At 35.4% G+C, this 17,970-nt stretch overlaps 1 protein-coding gene across 2 annotated transcripts in view; it reads right to left on the reverse strand.

Moving 5' to 3' along the window:
- Positions 1-17,970, reverse strand: part of LOC136027013 (collagen alpha-1(IV) chain-like) — a 202,717-nt gene that overhangs the window by 146,511 nt on the left and 38,236 nt on the right. For both annotated transcript variants that reach the window (XM_065703915.1, XM_065703914.1), the window contains exons 7-9: positions 11,153-11,314; positions 5,200-5,314; positions 2,072-2,221 (exon numbers count right to left, since the gene is read on the reverse strand). In XM_065703915.1, the coding sequence (XP_065559987.1) occupies positions 2,072-2,221; positions 5,200-5,314; positions 11,153-11,314 (427 nt within the window). The remainder of the gene's footprint in view (positions 1-2,071; positions 2,222-5,199; positions 5,315-11,152; positions 11,315-17,970) is intronic.

Here is a 17,970-nt window from a genome sequence, read left to right on the forward strand (position 1 = left end):
TTCAGCGACGGGAATTAATCAATCAATCAATCAATCAATCAATTTATTAATACTAAAGAAAACTATTACAAAAGTAAATAAGTTAATAGGCCCAAGAAGCTATGCTTGTAATTGATTGTGAAGTTTTAATGACTCTGGTTAAAATGTGTAATAAGTTTTCTATGTCTTTTCAGTTTCGTGATTCTTTTTATCAGCAAAAAAATGGGTTACCCATGGGGGCACCTTTATCCGGGCTACTGGCAAATTTTTATGTCGAGAATTTGAAAATTGGGCATTGAATTCTTATTTTTTTAAAAACGTCTATTGGGGTCGTTATATGGATGACGTAATTTCACTTTAGAATTATCGGGAAGCTGAACTTCGGGGCTTCTTAGAGCATTTTAACACTTATGATCGAAATTTGCAGTTCTCCCTAGAAGTTGAAATTGAAAATAAACTGCCGTTTTTAGATGTGTTAATTATTCGTAATGCTGATAAACTTGATTTTACTATCTATCGAAAGCCAACTCAAAACCATAGAAAGCTTCACTTAAAGTCAAATCACCCCCCACAAGTTAAAAGAGCAGTTGTAACTTCCCTCATTGATCGTGCCCTGAATAGTTGCTTCGATTCGTATATAAATGCAGAAATAAACTTTATCAGAGATATTCTTTTTGGCAATGGATACCCCACTCCTTTTGTCAATAAAATAATTAACCGTAGAATAAAAAGATATTCTTCTAAAATCGAAGAAGATATTTCACAATGTGAGGCTATTGATAATTCCTCAAATATTGTCTATCTTAGACAATAATACATAGTATAGATAATATTGTCTATCAAATATTGTCTTTGTTTCTTTTAACAATTAAAAGAAACAAAGGTTCGGCGATATGTCTTTCATAATGACAAAAGACAAGCCAAGGCAAAAGAAGAAGTTTTTGTCCCACCACCAGAACTATTAAATGAAACAAGGTTTGGCAATATGTCTTTCAATATGACAAAAAGACAATCCGTGGCAATAATTAAAGGTCCAATAAAAAAAAAACATAATTTTGTTAAATCACTACTTCTAATTTAAGGTTCATTTGGACGTCATGACATCAAGAAAATGCGCAAATCGTCCGCGTTTAGAAGACAAACGAACGTGAGAATCCATATATAGCAGCCTGCCGCGTGCCAAGTGTCGGGCACCATCGTCTCCCATTTTTGTAGAAACTACTTTAACTACTTCTATCAATTTACTTCATCACCAGCCCGCAAGAGGCGAAAAATGCTGCACACACTCTGGCTCCGCTCAATTATATTCTAAATTTCAGTCTATAACCCTCCTTTGAAATTAAGGTTGCCTTTAAATCCTTCTTTGTTTCCTTTTCCCACTCGATTTACAGACCAGCTGCTTTTCGTCCGGCCTGAGTTGAACGGCAGAGAAGCACAATTTTAGGCGATGTGTCATCATTCATCCGTAGAATGTGTCTCAGCCTTCCCAATTTTTCTTTTATCATAGCCAGAAAAAAGAGAATCAAAGTAAATTTTTATTAATGGCTTATTGTTTGACATACGGTCAGCTGAACACGTACCTAGAACTATCCTTGGACAATTCTTCTGCAAAACAAATAACAAATCTACATCTGGATATTCTATTTTTTATATATTCACTGCGTTCACTATCATTACCAGATATAGTACCCAGGTAGGTTAAGCTCTCCCCATGATTAGTCTTTTCCTTACTCAAAATCAGCTCTTTGAAATTATTTATTCCTTTTCTGAACAACTTCTTTTTTTAAATTAATTTTTAAACATGTTCTTTCACTTCAAACTGACAAATCCTCCAAAATTCGTTCAGTTTGATAATATTGTTTAATAGAATTCTAATAGTATGTATAATCTAACTCTAGGAGAGTATTGCCTTCTCATTTGATTTCATGCCCTTCCATAGTGAAATTAATCAAAGACAAGCCAAAGGCCTGAGTGTGGGCAATCTATAAGCCTATGAAGCAATATTTTTGTTAGAATACATCAGTGTCCATGATAAAAATGACACGCGAACAGTGATGCAACAAGTTCATATTGCCCAACTTTGACAACTTACCATTTTCACCAAATTCTCCTTTCTGTGACCTCCCAGGCTGGCCAGGCCGTCCTTGAAGTCCATTAGGTCCTTGAAATCCAAATGGCCCTTCAGAACCTCTGGGACCTTCTGGACCTTCGTTTCCATAAGGTCCTTGGATTCCGGGGTATCCTAAAAAGAAGGCACTTTAAGAGGTTTTATCATTCTTCTAAGAATCAACTATTCAATGTCTAAAATAGTCAAATAACTTGTTAAAGAAGGAATAAAGGAATAAGAGTTTATTAACTGCTTTGGGAATTTTGATAACATTTAAATAATTGAGGTAGTCCAACAAGGATAATATATCCAATAATAATAATATCTTTTTTTTAAACAATATGTACAATAATAATATATAGAATGTAAAATGACGTAAAATAAATAATACGCTCTCAAGTTGAGCAAGTAGAGCAATACATTTGAAAGTTAGTGTCTTTCTTCCTCTTTGGATGGACAATTTCACGTAGGAAAAAATGTTTGGATGAAGTTATCCGGGGAAAAATTCAGCGGGGATCACATTGTCCGGCAGGATTTTTCCGTGAAAAAATGTGGGTAATATCAACAGCGATGCTGCAAAGTGACACCTCCCTTCCTATTGTACAAAAGTCTTTCTTGCGTTAACGTTAATGTTTAATTTAACTGAAGTGATTGGTTTAATAAAAGAGTGATACATTATTAAGGAGTAGAGGTAGGCCTTTTGTAGAGGGAGGGAAGGGATAAGACGCCATAAAAATACGTTTCAACGGCCCAATTTTCTAAGCCTAATTGAGCCTTCTGATGAAAGTTAATGAGTTTTTCGGAGTTTTTGTCTAATCCTTCCTGGCTCCCATTTATAGATTTTGTCTACACCTTTATAATTGCTGCTGAGGCGGGGGGGGGGTTAGTAATTTCCTAGTAGTGTCTGAGTTTTTACAGGTTATGATGCAATCGTGTACATTGAGGTATAATTTCGCATCAGCTATTATGCAGGAGCGTCGGTAGGTTGTAGCAGAGTGTTGAGGGAATGGGTGTCTGAAACCACCTCAAGGTGAGCATAGATTAATTTCAAAGCTTCATTAAACTAAACTAATATTCTCATATTTCTCAAAAATTATATGAAGTAGTATATAAGTACCCTACACATCAACTATGTGAAGAAATGGTTGGAGGCAGGTGCCTCAAACAGCGCATTTTAACATCCAAATCTTTTAACTCTCATTGCACCTGCATATACATATAGAAGGAGTTTTGTGGGAAGAAAGGGAGATAGGATTTGGTATCAATCACCTCTTGATTCCCGGGAACATTTTTGGTCTACACCTTTATTATTGGTACAGGAGGGGGTAATAGCATCAATCTCTTGCTACAACCTTGTCTCTATGCTGTATAAATATTGCCTTCCCATGCCTACCACTAAAGAAGGGTGAAAGTCGAGGCAGGGCATAATAGGCCTTGTCAGGAAATTTTTGGAAGATGGGGGTGACAAGTATAGCCAGGAGCTTCATTTTCATTGATTTTGATTAAAAATTTAGATTATATTATACAAAATGTTTAAATGTATCTAAGCATTCGTATATACTATGCATTTGAACTTCAGAGAACACTATTGTGGAGGTCGTGATGGCTTCAGCCACCTAGAAGACCAAGTGACGCAAAATTTCCATCCACATGAACAGTAATACCGCGTCTCCGTCCACCAAATTTCCTGAGTAAATTATTCATTAAAACAAAACTATTGTTCATTAAAAAATTTGACTAAACAACCAAATTTCGTCCAAAATTTTATTTACAATCCCATATTTAAATTCTCAACCAGAAAACTGAACAAGCCGGAGGCTACCAACCAATTTACAATTATTGGTATGTGAACTTTAACAGCAATAAATCGTGTATTTATTGGGATGGTTAGCCAACATATATCCTGGTTAACCCTAGGCATGATTTGAAATACAATCAAAAATTAAATTAAAAGCAATTTTTTCAACTGAAATTAAGAAGTAATATTAGAACTTAAGACAAACTGAAATTATTCTGTCCCTCTCCTCAAAACCTCACTCCTTATGCGGACTTTTTTCGCAATTCTTTAAAAAACGACTGCTGAAACACAAAGGCTGTTTGAACTAGAATAAGAAAATTTTTAAAACACTGTAGTTGGTAATAATTCATTCGTTTGTGACTGGTTGAAAAGCAGGCTAAATCTTCAAAAGGGCACTAGAACTTTCAATTTCCAATTGAACGAGTCTCCACGCCACAGTTTATTCGACCACCCTTCCAATTAAAATCTCATAGCTTAATAATGGGCAACTTGCACGGCTAACAGTCCTTGTCCCGCGGGCTGGAAGGGGTGTTGTCAAACCCGGAGGTATGATATATGACCTCTAGACTATTTTGAACAAAATGATTATCTCAAAATTCTGTTCAAATGCATTTGGGGAAAAGGGGGGCTCATTCGATTTCGCAATCGAATGAGCCCCCTCCGAAGTTCATACCTCTTCCATACACAGTGCCTCTGGGAAAAAATGAATAAATAAATATTAATACATTTAACCCTTGTGGCTCTTTTATGGCAATGCTATAACATTTACTCTGACTTAAACAGGTAAATAAAAATTTCAATATCTCTTCTAATAGACATCCAGTATTACTCGGAGGGAATATGGGGAGAAGTTTCCAGAAGGTAATTGTCGAGGGGGGAAATGCCTCAAACCTAAAATTTGTATATTTCGTTTTACTTTCATTTGCCCAAAGACACGATTTATGAGAAGCCTCTAAAGGACATGAAAATTCTGCGACGAAAACTGTAAAAAAAGAATAATAAAAACCAACGACATGGTACTGCAAAATGATTGTTTGAAAATACTCGTGATGTTGCTTGTTTCCAATTTTGCCTACTCTAGAGTAATTCTTAGCTCCTGTCTCTCCAAACATAAAAAGAGTGAAATTAATTTTGGTCTAAGTGTCTTTTTAATTGCCTTTGTCAGTTGCCTTTTTTTTCATTCTACTTTTATGTCCTCTTTTTTGGAGAATAGGAAGCTGTTAATCATAAATGTAAGGTCAGAAATGCTATGGTTAAAACTTATAGTCAAAATATTAAAGACATCTGGCTATAGGTAAATCTTAGAAAATATTACCGTACAGTCCTCTTTCCCCAATTGTTCCTTTTGGTCCCTGTAAAATAAGAGCTGGTTCTCCTTTTGCACCTTGACTACCCGGCGGGCCTTGATAACCTCGCTCACCAATGTCACCCTGGAAAATTCTTTATTTAGACTAGACATAGGTAAAGACTCAAAAGTATTTATTTAAATAAAATAAAAAAGTAACTCTGAATCTCGAAGCGAGCATACCAAGCTTAATCACCAGTTGGCTATGTTCTATACACTCTACAATGGGTTTATTTAAACAGTAGTTCAGCAAAAGATGTGTCATGTTAAGGGAGTGGGAGCCTCCCGTATTCACAGCTTAACTCTTATTTGTTTAGGCTTTATTGTCACTCTTTGCTTTCAATTTACAAAAATTGGATTTCAAAGTACCTATATATTCCTGTTGAATTTAGCACCCAACACTGTCAAAGATATTTAATGTCTTGCAGTTCTTTTTTAAAGTACAGCGAAAATCAGCACAAAAGTATATTCCCTATTGACCTATCTTTGGTCTATTCATACCTAAATATACAAAATTGCAGCTCTTCGGAGAGGTTGACCGAGCACCCCTCCCCCACTTTCATCCCTGGCTGAGGATAATTTTGGTAAATATCAAAAATGGCAACGATAATCTTTTTTTTATTTACTCCACTCTGAATCGACCTTTCAACTTTGCTGAACAACATGATTATCTAAAAATCTAAATTGGATGTGTTGGGGACATTGACGGTTGTGGGAGAAGGCTGGTTGCCCTTCAATTACTTTTGAATTTTAAAAAGAATACTCAAATTTTCAATTCAATTTTCTAAGATTTTCTTTTCGATTGTTTCAGAAATTGTGAAGCTAGCAGGTCAATATCAAAATTTTGTCAATATGGCCCTGTTTTACAGTGAAAATAAATAAGCAAAACCTATTAATTTAATTTGATAACGATTTTCATCCGTGTATTTCTAATATTAATAATCTATTGATTCCATAAGGCATCTATAATTTCGAAGAAAAGCTACGCCTTCTTAAGCTGTTAAGTTCCTATGTTATGTTTTCAGCTTTGTTTTATGTTAAGCCCCTATACTATCAAAAACTGCATAGGTGAATATGAAGGTCATTTCATTGAGCTCGGGATTTCCGACTTCTCTGAATTTTTGAAGATATATATGGCTGTATAAGCTACCATTTAATAAATCTAAATATCAAATAACAATATAATGTCTTTGGTACTTGAACATGATCAAGCAGTTCGTGGTAACGAACTGTAGTAAGGAGGGACCCGGCTCAATAGTAAACGAAACTCTAAAAAACAGAATTTCGATGCTAAAAGATATATCAAAAGAATCGGATTTTTATGCTGATTTCAAATATATAAGTTTTATCAAATTTAGTCTTTGTCATCAAAAGTTACGAGCCTGAGAAAATTTGCCTTATTTTAGAAAATAGGGGGAAACACCCCCTAAAAGTCATCGAATCGTAACGAAAATCACACCATCGCATTCAGCGTATCAGAGAACCCAATCTAAAAAAATGTGGGATTTCATATTTTTTGCCAGAAGACTAATCACGGGTGTGTGTTTATTTGTTTGTTTGTTGTTTTTTGTTTTTTTTTTCTTTTTCCCTGGGGTCATCGCATCGACCGAGTGGTCCTAGAGTGTTGCAAGAGGATTAATTCTAACGGAAATGAAAAGTTCTAGTGCATTTTTTCAGTGACCGAAAAAATTGGAGGGCACCTAGGCCCCCTCCCACGCTCATTTTTTCCCAAAGTCAACGAATCAAAATTTTGAGATAGCCATTTTGTTCCGCATAGTCGAAAATCATAAGAACTATGTCTTTGGGGATGACTTACCACCCACAGTCTCTGGGGGAGGGGCCGCAAGTTACTAACTTTGACCAATGTTTACATACAGTAATGGTTATTGGGAAGTGTACCGACGTTTTCAGGTTTTTTTTTGTTTGGGTGTGGGGTTCAGGGGAGGGACCTATATGGGAGGATCTTTCCTTGGAGGAATATTTCATGGGGGAAGAGAAATTCAATGAAAAGGGCGCAGGATTTTCTAGCATTACTATTAAAAAACAAAAAAAACAATGAAAATATAAACATGAAAAAGTTTTTTCAATTGAAAGTAAGGAGAAGCATTAAAACTTAAAACGAACGGAGATTATTACGCATATGAGGGGTTCTAAAAATACTTTAGCATAAAGAGCGAGGTATTTAGAAGTAGATTCGCTCTTTATGCTAAATTATTTTTAGTAATTTCAACTATTTATTCTACGGCCTTTCTGATTCAGGGGTCATTCTTAAGGAATTGGGACAAAACTTAAGATTTAGTATGAAGAGCGAGGTATTAACGAGGGGACAAACCCCCTCATATATATAATCAAAATATAAGAATATAAAAGTTTGTTAAGTATGTTAATTCTTAAGTTACGTATATTTTTTACTAATAAAAACGTTCGTTAAAAATTAAAAGTTCTAGTTGCCTTTATAAGTAACCGAAAAATTGGAGGGCAACTAGCCCTCCTTCCCCACCCCTTATTTCTCAAAATCGTTTGATCAAAACTAAGAGAAAGTCATTTAGCCAAAAAAGAATTAATATGCCAATTTCATTTTAATAATTTATGTACGGAGAGTCAAAATCAGACATGCATTAATTCAAAAACTTTCAGAAATTAAATAAAAAAAACATGTTTTTTGAAATGAAAGTAAGGAGCAACATTAGAACCTAAAACGAACAGAAATTACTCCTTATATGAAAGGGGCTTTTCCTCCTCGACACCCCGCTCCTTGCGCTAAAGTTTGATTCTTTCTCGCAACTCTACTTTTTAAAACAATAAAAAAATTTAGCGTAAAGAGCGGGGTGTTGAGGAGGAAAAGCCCCTTTCATATAAGGAGTAATTTCTGTTCGTTTTAGGTTCTAATGTCGCTCCTTACTTTAATTTCAAAAAACATGTTTTTTTTTATTTAATCTCATTACAGAACGTTGCTATAGGCTGTTTGACTATAGTGATCACATCGCCTCTTTCATAGTGTTATGCGTGATCATGACTAGCTGTTTTCAAAGTTGACTGTGAAATGTTGGTGCTGATTGAGAAAGAGAGTAGGGGGGAGACAGTTCCTTAGTCTTGATTTTGATTAAATATTTTTCGGTGGAAATTTTGCTGGAAATTATAGGAAGATCAATTTTTCAACAATTGTTGCCCTTGAATTAGGTAATTCAGTTATTATAATAATATTATTTCTTCAAAATGGCAGTATAACTTGGATCAAAAGTTAATATTATAACATCAGGTCATATAGCGTCAATGTCATGTCAGTATTACAATGTCCTCAAGTTATGTTCAAAACATAACTTATATATCTGTTATAGACAAGTTGTGTTAAAGATATATATATATATATATATATATATATATATATATATATATATATATATATATATATATATATATATATATATATATATATATATATATCATGAAAAGAGAAATCACCAATGCAACAGCACAAACACACAAAAAAAAAGAGAGACAGAAGGAGAAAAGGAAGACTGTTATATATATATATATATATGTATGAATATATATATATATATATATATATATATATATATATATATATATATATATATATATACATATATATATATATATATATATATATATATATATATATATATATATATATATATACATATATATATATATATATATATATATATATATATATATATATATATATATATATATATATATATCAGAGTCATGGCTGCCATTAAAAAAAAATTCAGAAATTTATAAATGACATGTTTTTTTTGTCATTGTACTACTGGAGTAAAAATTAGGGCAAAGAAATATTAAATAAATAAAATTTAACATTGGTTTGGAAAGCTTCTATCCCCACTGAGTTGTATCCCAATATTAGCTATTAACTCTGTGTTTTCATGTTCAGTCATATTAGTCAAACTGTAAAAATAAAAGCTCCTTTTGCAAGTTCAATTTAAAATTTTGGTTTAATAATCACAAATAAATAAATAAAGCAATACCTTCGTGATGGAGAACCACCTATAAGAGTTTACAGTTGCAACAACTTCCCCAATAAATAAAATAATTAAATAAATATAACAAAAAATAATAATAACAAATTCAGTATCTATCACTCATTAATTCTCACCTCACCCAGCCTTATTCCCCTACCCACCCAACACCATAATAAACTTCAACAATCACGCCCACCCCCCCAAAAAAATTAACGAAGGCGTATTCTGCATTCTGTCTCTTTAATACTAACTGGTGGCGCATTCCGTACAAATGACCCAAGATCTTTTCACTGAAAACGAAGACCCTGCACTATGATGTAAATCAACAACTATGTTATCACTATGCCTTGTTCCATAATTGTCCATGTCCCCATCAATTTAGTAAAAACTCTTAAAAACACTAGGGGCTAAATTATCCACACACTGAAACATAAATAATGCATTTGGTAATCTCTTACTTGATCAACATTTGGAGTTTCAGGGACACAAAACAAGTAAAGGAGTCAAGTAAACCCTGAATATTTTTACCAACTGTTCAAACAGCTTTATTTTGTATAGCTTGCGCTCTCTTATAGCTGCATGAGAAGATACTACCTTATAAGAGGCAACCGTAGGAGGTGTATGGGTTAAAAATCCAATAATATATAGCTAGAAGTGTACTTTGCGTGAGAATGTGCAGCACAATCTGAAGTATGCCAATCCTACTGGCAATTTCCAATTTTACAGAGCTACTGTCACCAATCCCTGCCAGTTGGTAATCAAGTTCAAAACTAAGGTAGCAGAGATGATCAATTTGTTTAACTGGTATGCCACATAAGGCTACAAGGCCAGAAACATCCAGTGGCGTATCAACTCTACAGAACGTCTTTAAAAATGTCTTTCGCAAATTTATACACAATAAACATAATGAAGGGAAATCCTACAGTCTTTCCAATCCAAAATTCGCTTCTTTCAACGGTTCATCCAGTGATCTAGAGAGGCAAAACAGTTAAAACGGTATAATCAGCAAACGAGGTAGGATATACATCTTTCAACTAGAGACACATGAGATCAACACAGATTAGGTTAAACATTGGACTTTACACTGACCCTAAAGGCGCTCCACTCCTCACTGCAAATGCTGCTGAGATCACATAAATCAACACTAATTTTAGAGATATCTCTGTGATGTAGATTTCAAGCAACTTTCTGCGGACACCCAACGACTCCGTCCGACTTAAAAGCGTCTGAAAGTCAGCTGTATTGAGCGCTTTGCGAATATCTATAAATATAGATAAATCAACATCGTAGAAAGACCATAAACGACTTAGAAACAAATCACTCAGGAGATGTACTTAAATCTGACGTTGATCATACCATACTTGCTTATTCCCATATTTACCCTGTGCTAGGTTTAGAACATCACATCTTCGTTTCGTTAGATTTTCCAACACAAAATTATCAATCCAAGCTAATTTCGACTTTCCCTTGAAAAATTTTGAAGCAAGGTCTTTAGACTTAAAATGTTACACAAATGGGAACAATTGAATCTTGGTTGATTAGTATCTTTATCAAGCTTGAATCTTTCCAACTTGATTTAATCTTCCTGAGAATATTTCAAGCTGTATATTGTTTTTTAACAATTTAAGAACTACTAACTTCAAATCACTATTGCGATGTTCTTTAACCCCATTGCATATTAGGCTATTTAATATTGCTTAATTTTTTACGCGATTAAAATGTCCAAAATTTAATATCGTCTTAAAACTCGCAACTGAATGGTCAATAAAAATATTATAACTGAAAGTTTCATACCGTTATACATGAAAGATTATGAACTGGTAACGTGGTCTATGCTTGAGAGAGATTTTTTTTGTCAAATCGTAATAAACGTCGAATAACCTAATATACGAAATTACGAATAGTATCATCTTTACCTTAGGTCCATCATTTCCATCGCTGCCTTTCCTACCAAAGTCTCCCTTATCTCCTTTGAATCCTTCTATTCCCGGTATTCCATCGTTTCCAGGCTGACCTTTAGACCCAGGTGTTCCTTTACATCCTTTTTCTCCAAATGGCCCACGAAGACCGATTTTTCCCTAAAAAACGATTTTAACCATTTTATGATGGAATTCCAGTTTTTGTATCAAAATCGTCTTTGATGAGCTATAAATCTGTACAATTTGTAGACCACTTTCTGAAGATAAAATTTTGAAAAACTATTCGAAACATTCTGATTACTTCAAACAAACAAAAATAGCGTAAGAGAATCAAATTTTTCTAAAAATTCAAAATCTGATTTCATATGCCATTCTACTGTTTCTGAAGTAATTTATCCAGGAGAAAGTGCCTCAAAATGTGTAGCTTAGACTTGCTATATCAAAGGCTTCGAAAAGAAAAATTTTTGCACTTGGACTCATTTTAGGTTTCTTAACACCATAAACACCAATTTTCTAAGAGTTTTTATTTTGTATTCTGAAAAGTATTAAGTTTGTTAGTTCCGTATCATGCTATCGTCAATGTTTTCAAGTTGAATCATCAAAACAAATAATTAACAATTAACAAAAAGAATCTTGTTTGTTAAGTGATCCGAGGTCGGCAGAGTCAATTAGGTGGAATAGCAGCTGTAATTGGAACTAAACCTTTTGTTTTACCTGTAGGCTTACTTTTCCCTTGTTTGCAATTTAAAAATTCGAATGTGGTTTTATACATATCCTGCTACCAGTAACATAATTTGCTACCAGTAACAAAATTTACTGGTCAAATTTGACAATACTTTTTATCCTTCAATATTCAAACATTATCAATCTGTTAATTTCCTAAGTTCTCTGAACCTGTTTATTTTAGTTTTTTGCTGATTTTCACCCATATCTTTTCTAGCTCGCCACTTGTTACCACCAAAAACTGTGTAACTACATATTTTATTACAGTTACTTTGTATCGTATTTTAGCCTAGTTTTACCATAATAAGGAAAAGGCATTTTAAGATAGACAAAGGTATATTGCTTTAGAACTAAGTCCTCACGATGGGGCACTTCCACGCTAAAAACTGTTTTTTCTTTCTTTTTTTTTAACTTGGCTTTCAAATATTTTTTTTAATTCTACTTAATTCTACTATTTAATTTTTTTTAAAAGCCTCCGGCTGGTATCACTAAAGTAGTGGGAGCAACTTTGGTTGTTTTCTTTGCCACTGATAACGTATTGTACATATCAACCCATCAAAAATTAAACTCAAACAAAAAATTAAGGATATTTCCCGAAACTCCAAACTTAGGGGTAGATCCTGAAAACGAGAGAATAACAGATATGATCCACTTTCTGGCTTAAAACCAACCAAAATCTGATTAAAATCCATCAAAAGTTTGATTGAAAGGGCGGTACTTACAGGTTACATGCATACTTTGGTTATATAATAACATAAACTGAAAATCTTTTATGATTTTGATTTAGACAAGCTGCATATCCCTAACTTTTGGATAAATAAATCAGTGGCCAGGCTAGGGAGGCAGGTAGCGTTGTTGGAGGCACAGGGAGCCTATTTGACAAGGTTCCGGTTTAATCATAACTCAGTAGCCCTACTTTTGATCTAAAAAGCCGGTGGTAAAAAAGGCGGAAGGGTATTATCAACGTATGTTGCCCATTCAGGATGTCCAGGCACGTTAATTATAAATCTTTACAAGATAATGGTATAAACAGCACACCAAAATCCTGTGTTTAGACAAAACATTGTAGGAGAAAGAGGAAGAATTCATATCACTCCACTTTGACAGAAAATTTTAGCATAACTCTGGTTCAAAATATGTTCACGGTCCTACCTTTTACTAAAATAATTGTTGCGATGTGGGAAGAGGAATGATAGAAAGGCCTTATGTTCCCTTTGGTGTTCCATTTCTAAGGATTGGAAACATTTACATGACCTACAAGGTGTCTATATTTCTGCTAAAAGTTGATGGGAATAAGGTTGAATTTCCCGGACAATGTCCCAAGATAATATCCCCCGAAATAAGGAACGATTCAAAACTTTGTTAAAGGAGAGCTCCAAACAATTTTCGGATGCAGAAGGGACGTTTAGGTCTTCAGCTACTTCTCCTCCCTTCCTGAAATTTTTAAGAATTCTGTGGGTTTTCCTATCGTTCCTTCTATTAATCATTTAACTTGACTAGATTAGCAATATTTTTTTTATCCTGAGCCCTCCCTTAGCTTAAGGTCCAAAGTCCTCCCGGAACCTGTCAAAAGAAAGTGTAATAATTGTAACACTATTTCTGCCACCTGCAATCACTTAATTCCAGGAATCATCAGAACATTTTCATTGCAATATATCAGACACTCATAATAGAAATTGGGCCAGTCAAAGACAAAACCAAAGACGTTGTTATTATTAGTAAGTGATTTTCATTGTAATCTTCAAATATATTCGATTTATATTTGAATATATAAAATTTATGTGAATATATAATAATATATTTGTCGAGAAACTTAACTTTTAATTCTTCGAGCCTCATAGTAGAATGCGGCTGCAAGAACAAAAATAAGCTTATAACGTGACTAGGACAAATCTGCCACTTATTTCTTGTTTTAAGCCCTTTTTTCAGACAATAGCAGCGTGACTGATTATCCTACTTGCATTTTGTACATTATGTTTTGTTTCTTTCCGGAGAAACAGTCACATATAAACCAGATCTAAGAGCCCGTTCAGACCGCTAAGGAATTCCTGAAATGCTGGTCTGGAGTCATGGGAGTCACCGTTTTAACGACTGAAGAAGTGCTTAGATTTTTACGAAGTATTCCGTTCGCTCCGAGTCGGAAAACTGACGAAAAAAATGGCTGGGAAAAATGGCTCCTGCTTCTAGAGTCTGAACAGAATTTCCATGGCTCCAAACTGGGATTCTGGGCGGAAACTCCTTTGTGTCTGAACGGATCCTAAATGACCTAGTAATTGTCTAAAGTGCTTCATACCGCAAGAGTTTTGACTTTTAAAGCAAAATGAGCCATTAAAAAGCTCTCCACGACGCTCCAGTGTCAAGCTATCTGAGGAGAAAGAGGGAGAAAAAAAAATTTAGTATATGCAGAATATCGTAGTTCAACCAACTTATTTTGATTTTCAAGCCAATAGATTCTCCTCGTTTTTCAAGCCAAGGGACGGTAAATTTCCTATGTAGAAGTTTTTGACAAGGCGGATCTGATAGTGTACTTTTTTATTTTATTTGACACTATTTTCAGGACTTCTCAGCTATTTCATTTCTTAGTATTGGCCGTGATGGTCACTTACTAGATTGCTAGCTACTATTGAAACCCGGACTATATTCGGGAGTGGCCTGGGGATATTGGTATTTGTGAACAGTTTGGTGATTTGAAAACTGCGACAAGGTTACAGTGACGATTTCGTGACGACTGTGAACGCAAGGTAAGGCTATACAAAAACAGTGACACAAATGTCAATGCTTTCATCACCATCAATTTCCAATATTGCCCATAAACCTCAGAAAGATAACGAAAATGGAGTTGAAAAGAATAGGCAAAAGTAGTAGGAGTGTTAAGCTGGTTAGAATTCAAACTAATGTGTATACTTTCTTTCGGGTGTGTAATTCAGCATCTGAACAAACCATCACCGACATCTTCTTCAAATGAAGTGACGGTCTTTCACATCGAGTCAGCAGGAAACGAGACACCCGGAAGAGCCACTATGCGTATCGCACGTCTGTTGGAGCCTCAAGATGAAGAGCATCACCGATCCAGCAGCAATAGAGACATTTCCTCGTCCTTTCTTGATTAACCATACCAACCGAAGCTAATACAATATCCTGCGTAAGTGACTGTAAACGGCAAGTGGAAAAGTTCATTCAATGCTTCATATCATGAAAAGGGTGGGTGGAGGGTGGAGTACTCCGTCCAAGATGATTTTGTTTACTGCTTCTACATTTAGAAACTTTGGTGGTACGTCTAGGTTTCCCGGGGGAGATACAAATCTAGACATTTCATAGAAGTTGGCATGTGAAGATGGAAAGACATCAATAACATTCTCAACCCTTATACTAGAAGTGACCGCCACAAAGACAGTACAGTTTCATGAACGAAGTTCAAAGCCATACAAAACAAGGAGAAGCAACCAATCGTGTTGGTTTTAATGACAGACAGAAATAATGAAGTCAAGGAGAAAAGAGAGCATGTAAAAGCCTTATTAGAAGTAACAGCTCTATTGGGGAGACTCGGCACTGCCTTTTAGGGGGCACGACGAAACAGAATCCTCAGCAAACAAGGGAATTCTTGTCGAGACTGGCAATCTTCTTGCGGAATACTCTCCTAAGCTCTTCAACAAGCCAAAGAGACGGTACAGTCACTATATATGCCGGGAATACCAGAAAGATCTTATTTCAATGATCGGTTCCAGTCTTCATCATATGATAGTGAACGAAGTACAAAGCGCCAAATTCTTTACCCTCTGGTCGAAGAAATGAAGGATAAGTTGAAGAAAGAGCTGCTCGTCATTCTTCTAAGGTGCTTCGACGAAGGAAAAGTAAAAGAGAGACCGATCAGATTCTATATGAAAGTTTATCAAATTTTATTCACGACACAATGCAACAATTGGACTTGATTGGAACTGCTGTATTGCATAGCGCTACGACGGAGCAAGCATAATAAGGGAACCATTCTTCAGTCTTCAAACTCGTCTAAGACAGATATCACCACAGACTATCTTCATTCATTGCCATGCACATCAGTTAAATTGAGTCATGACGAGCTGCATTGAATCTGTCGGCACTGTTGATTCTTTTTTCTCACTGGTCAAGACTCTATACGCATTCATTTCCAATAGCAACACTCCGCACTAGTTGCTTTTTTGATGCCAATAAAGTTTCCTAGCTGCCAGTTCTGGAGCCGAAAAGAAGTCCTGCAACACAGTGTTCTTGCTTGCGTCGATCTATATTGAAGTTTTGACTCCGACATAAATGCATTTTAATAGTACTGTCCACTATAAGTAAGGGAGCCAGAAGCGGAGCATGGGAAGAGGCATCTGGGCTATGGAAGATAGAATCGTTCCTTTTATCTTCACATTGCACTATATAGAAGCAATTGTGCAAGTGACGAACTTGCTGTCTCAGTAGCTCCAGGCCATTGACTTGGTTACTTCCCGATCGCGCACCTTGGTTCAGGTATCAAGAAGCAAATACGCCGATCTCCGTTCAGACCCTTCACTTGCATCTCTTTTCGAGAAGAAAAAAGATTTAGCGACAGAGCTCAATTCGAAGTTCCTGGTGTGAATGAAACCAAGACTGGAACTTCCTCTGTTGGTCTGAATGGACGACCTCGAAGAACTTAAAAGATCACAAAGCAACGAAAATAATATGTGGCGACTCCGACGCTAGGAAAGTACTTCATCTAATCTGGCAATTGAAATTCAACTTTGGTGGATGAAGTGAACCGAGAGTACTTCGTGACTTTCGACCGTCTACTGGCCATATTTGACAGAATTTTCACAGGTTCACAGAATTTTCCAGTTCTGAGCACACTCGAAGTCTTGGATCCAAGCTTGACTAAGTTTATGGACAATGATTTTCTCAAGCGTTTCTCTGCTCTTTACGGTGAGCTGAATCTTAGGCTTGCATTGCCAAGCATTTCTCGCTCGATGAGGAGAAAAGCCCAAAATCTTCCTAGGCATTTTCCGACCATCTTCAGGGACTACCCGTGGTTTACTCAGAAGTAATAAAATTACTCTGTATTGCTGTCACGCTTCCTGTGACAGCAGCAAGCAATGAGCGTTTTTTATCCTGCCTAGAAATAGTTTGAAACTACGTGCGGTTCACAATAGGAGATGATCGCCATCTCCTTTTTTTATTTACAGAAAGGTATTTAGTAAAATATTTGGGATACATCCAGTTTGTTCGTGATTTCGCAAGGATGAAACTTCGCTGGTCTCCACTGTTACCTTGAATATTGTAATATTTTTTTCTCTTGTAATATTTGCCTTTTTGTAAATATATTTGATCTGGATGATTTCTGGTAAAGGAAAATCGAGATTTTGGTTACAACCCTCAGCATAAAAGTGAAGATTACCTTCACCAAAGTTTCTCGCTGACGAAGGTTAGCCTGTAGTCTGGTTGAATTTTCCGCTTTCAATTCAAGTTTCACTTAACCTCATTGATTAAAATCTTCAATGTTATAATCAATCGTATAGGTTAATGTGGCTGAGTCCCACAATCGGTTAGTACATTTCCAAGCAGTACACGGGTGCTGAAAACTGCCTTTTTGCAAAAAAATCTGATCGATGCGTCACCAAAACTTGTATTTTTTTTTTACGCGACACGAAGTGAATCTCCAGGGGGGGGGGGAGGTGGCAAGTGCAATCCTTGCCCATCCCAAGATTTGGCCCAAATGACACCTCTGTTGATACGCCCTTTTGACAGCGAAAATGCACATAGTCTGTTTCGGAGGTAGGCCACGACTTTTTGAAATTTCTCTTAGAGCCTTGATTAATTTTTCAAAAGTATTTTTGTTTTAACTGACGTCAAAACACCAAAAGATCCAAAACTCTGACAGTTTAACTTTCTATAACGAATAAAACAAAATGGAATTAAAGTTGTTTTGTGAAAGAGTTTGGAAAAAAAGCATAAGAAGTAGACATATTGATAGGCCTTTTTTCTCTAAGTATTGCGGTACCAAAACAAATTTTGATTTAAAGAGTTAGGTTTGAGGTGTGGTAGCCCTCCTCTCATTTATGGTGACTTAGGGTGTACTGTGAAAAACAAACAGAAATTAA

The sequence above is a fragment of the Artemia franciscana genome, chromosome 5 (genome assembly GCF_032884065.1).
Source record: "Artemia franciscana chromosome 5, ASM3288406v1, whole genome shotgun sequence".
NCBI classification, from domain to species: Eukaryota; Metazoa; Arthropoda; class Branchiopoda; order Anostraca; family Artemiidae; genus Artemia; species Artemia franciscana.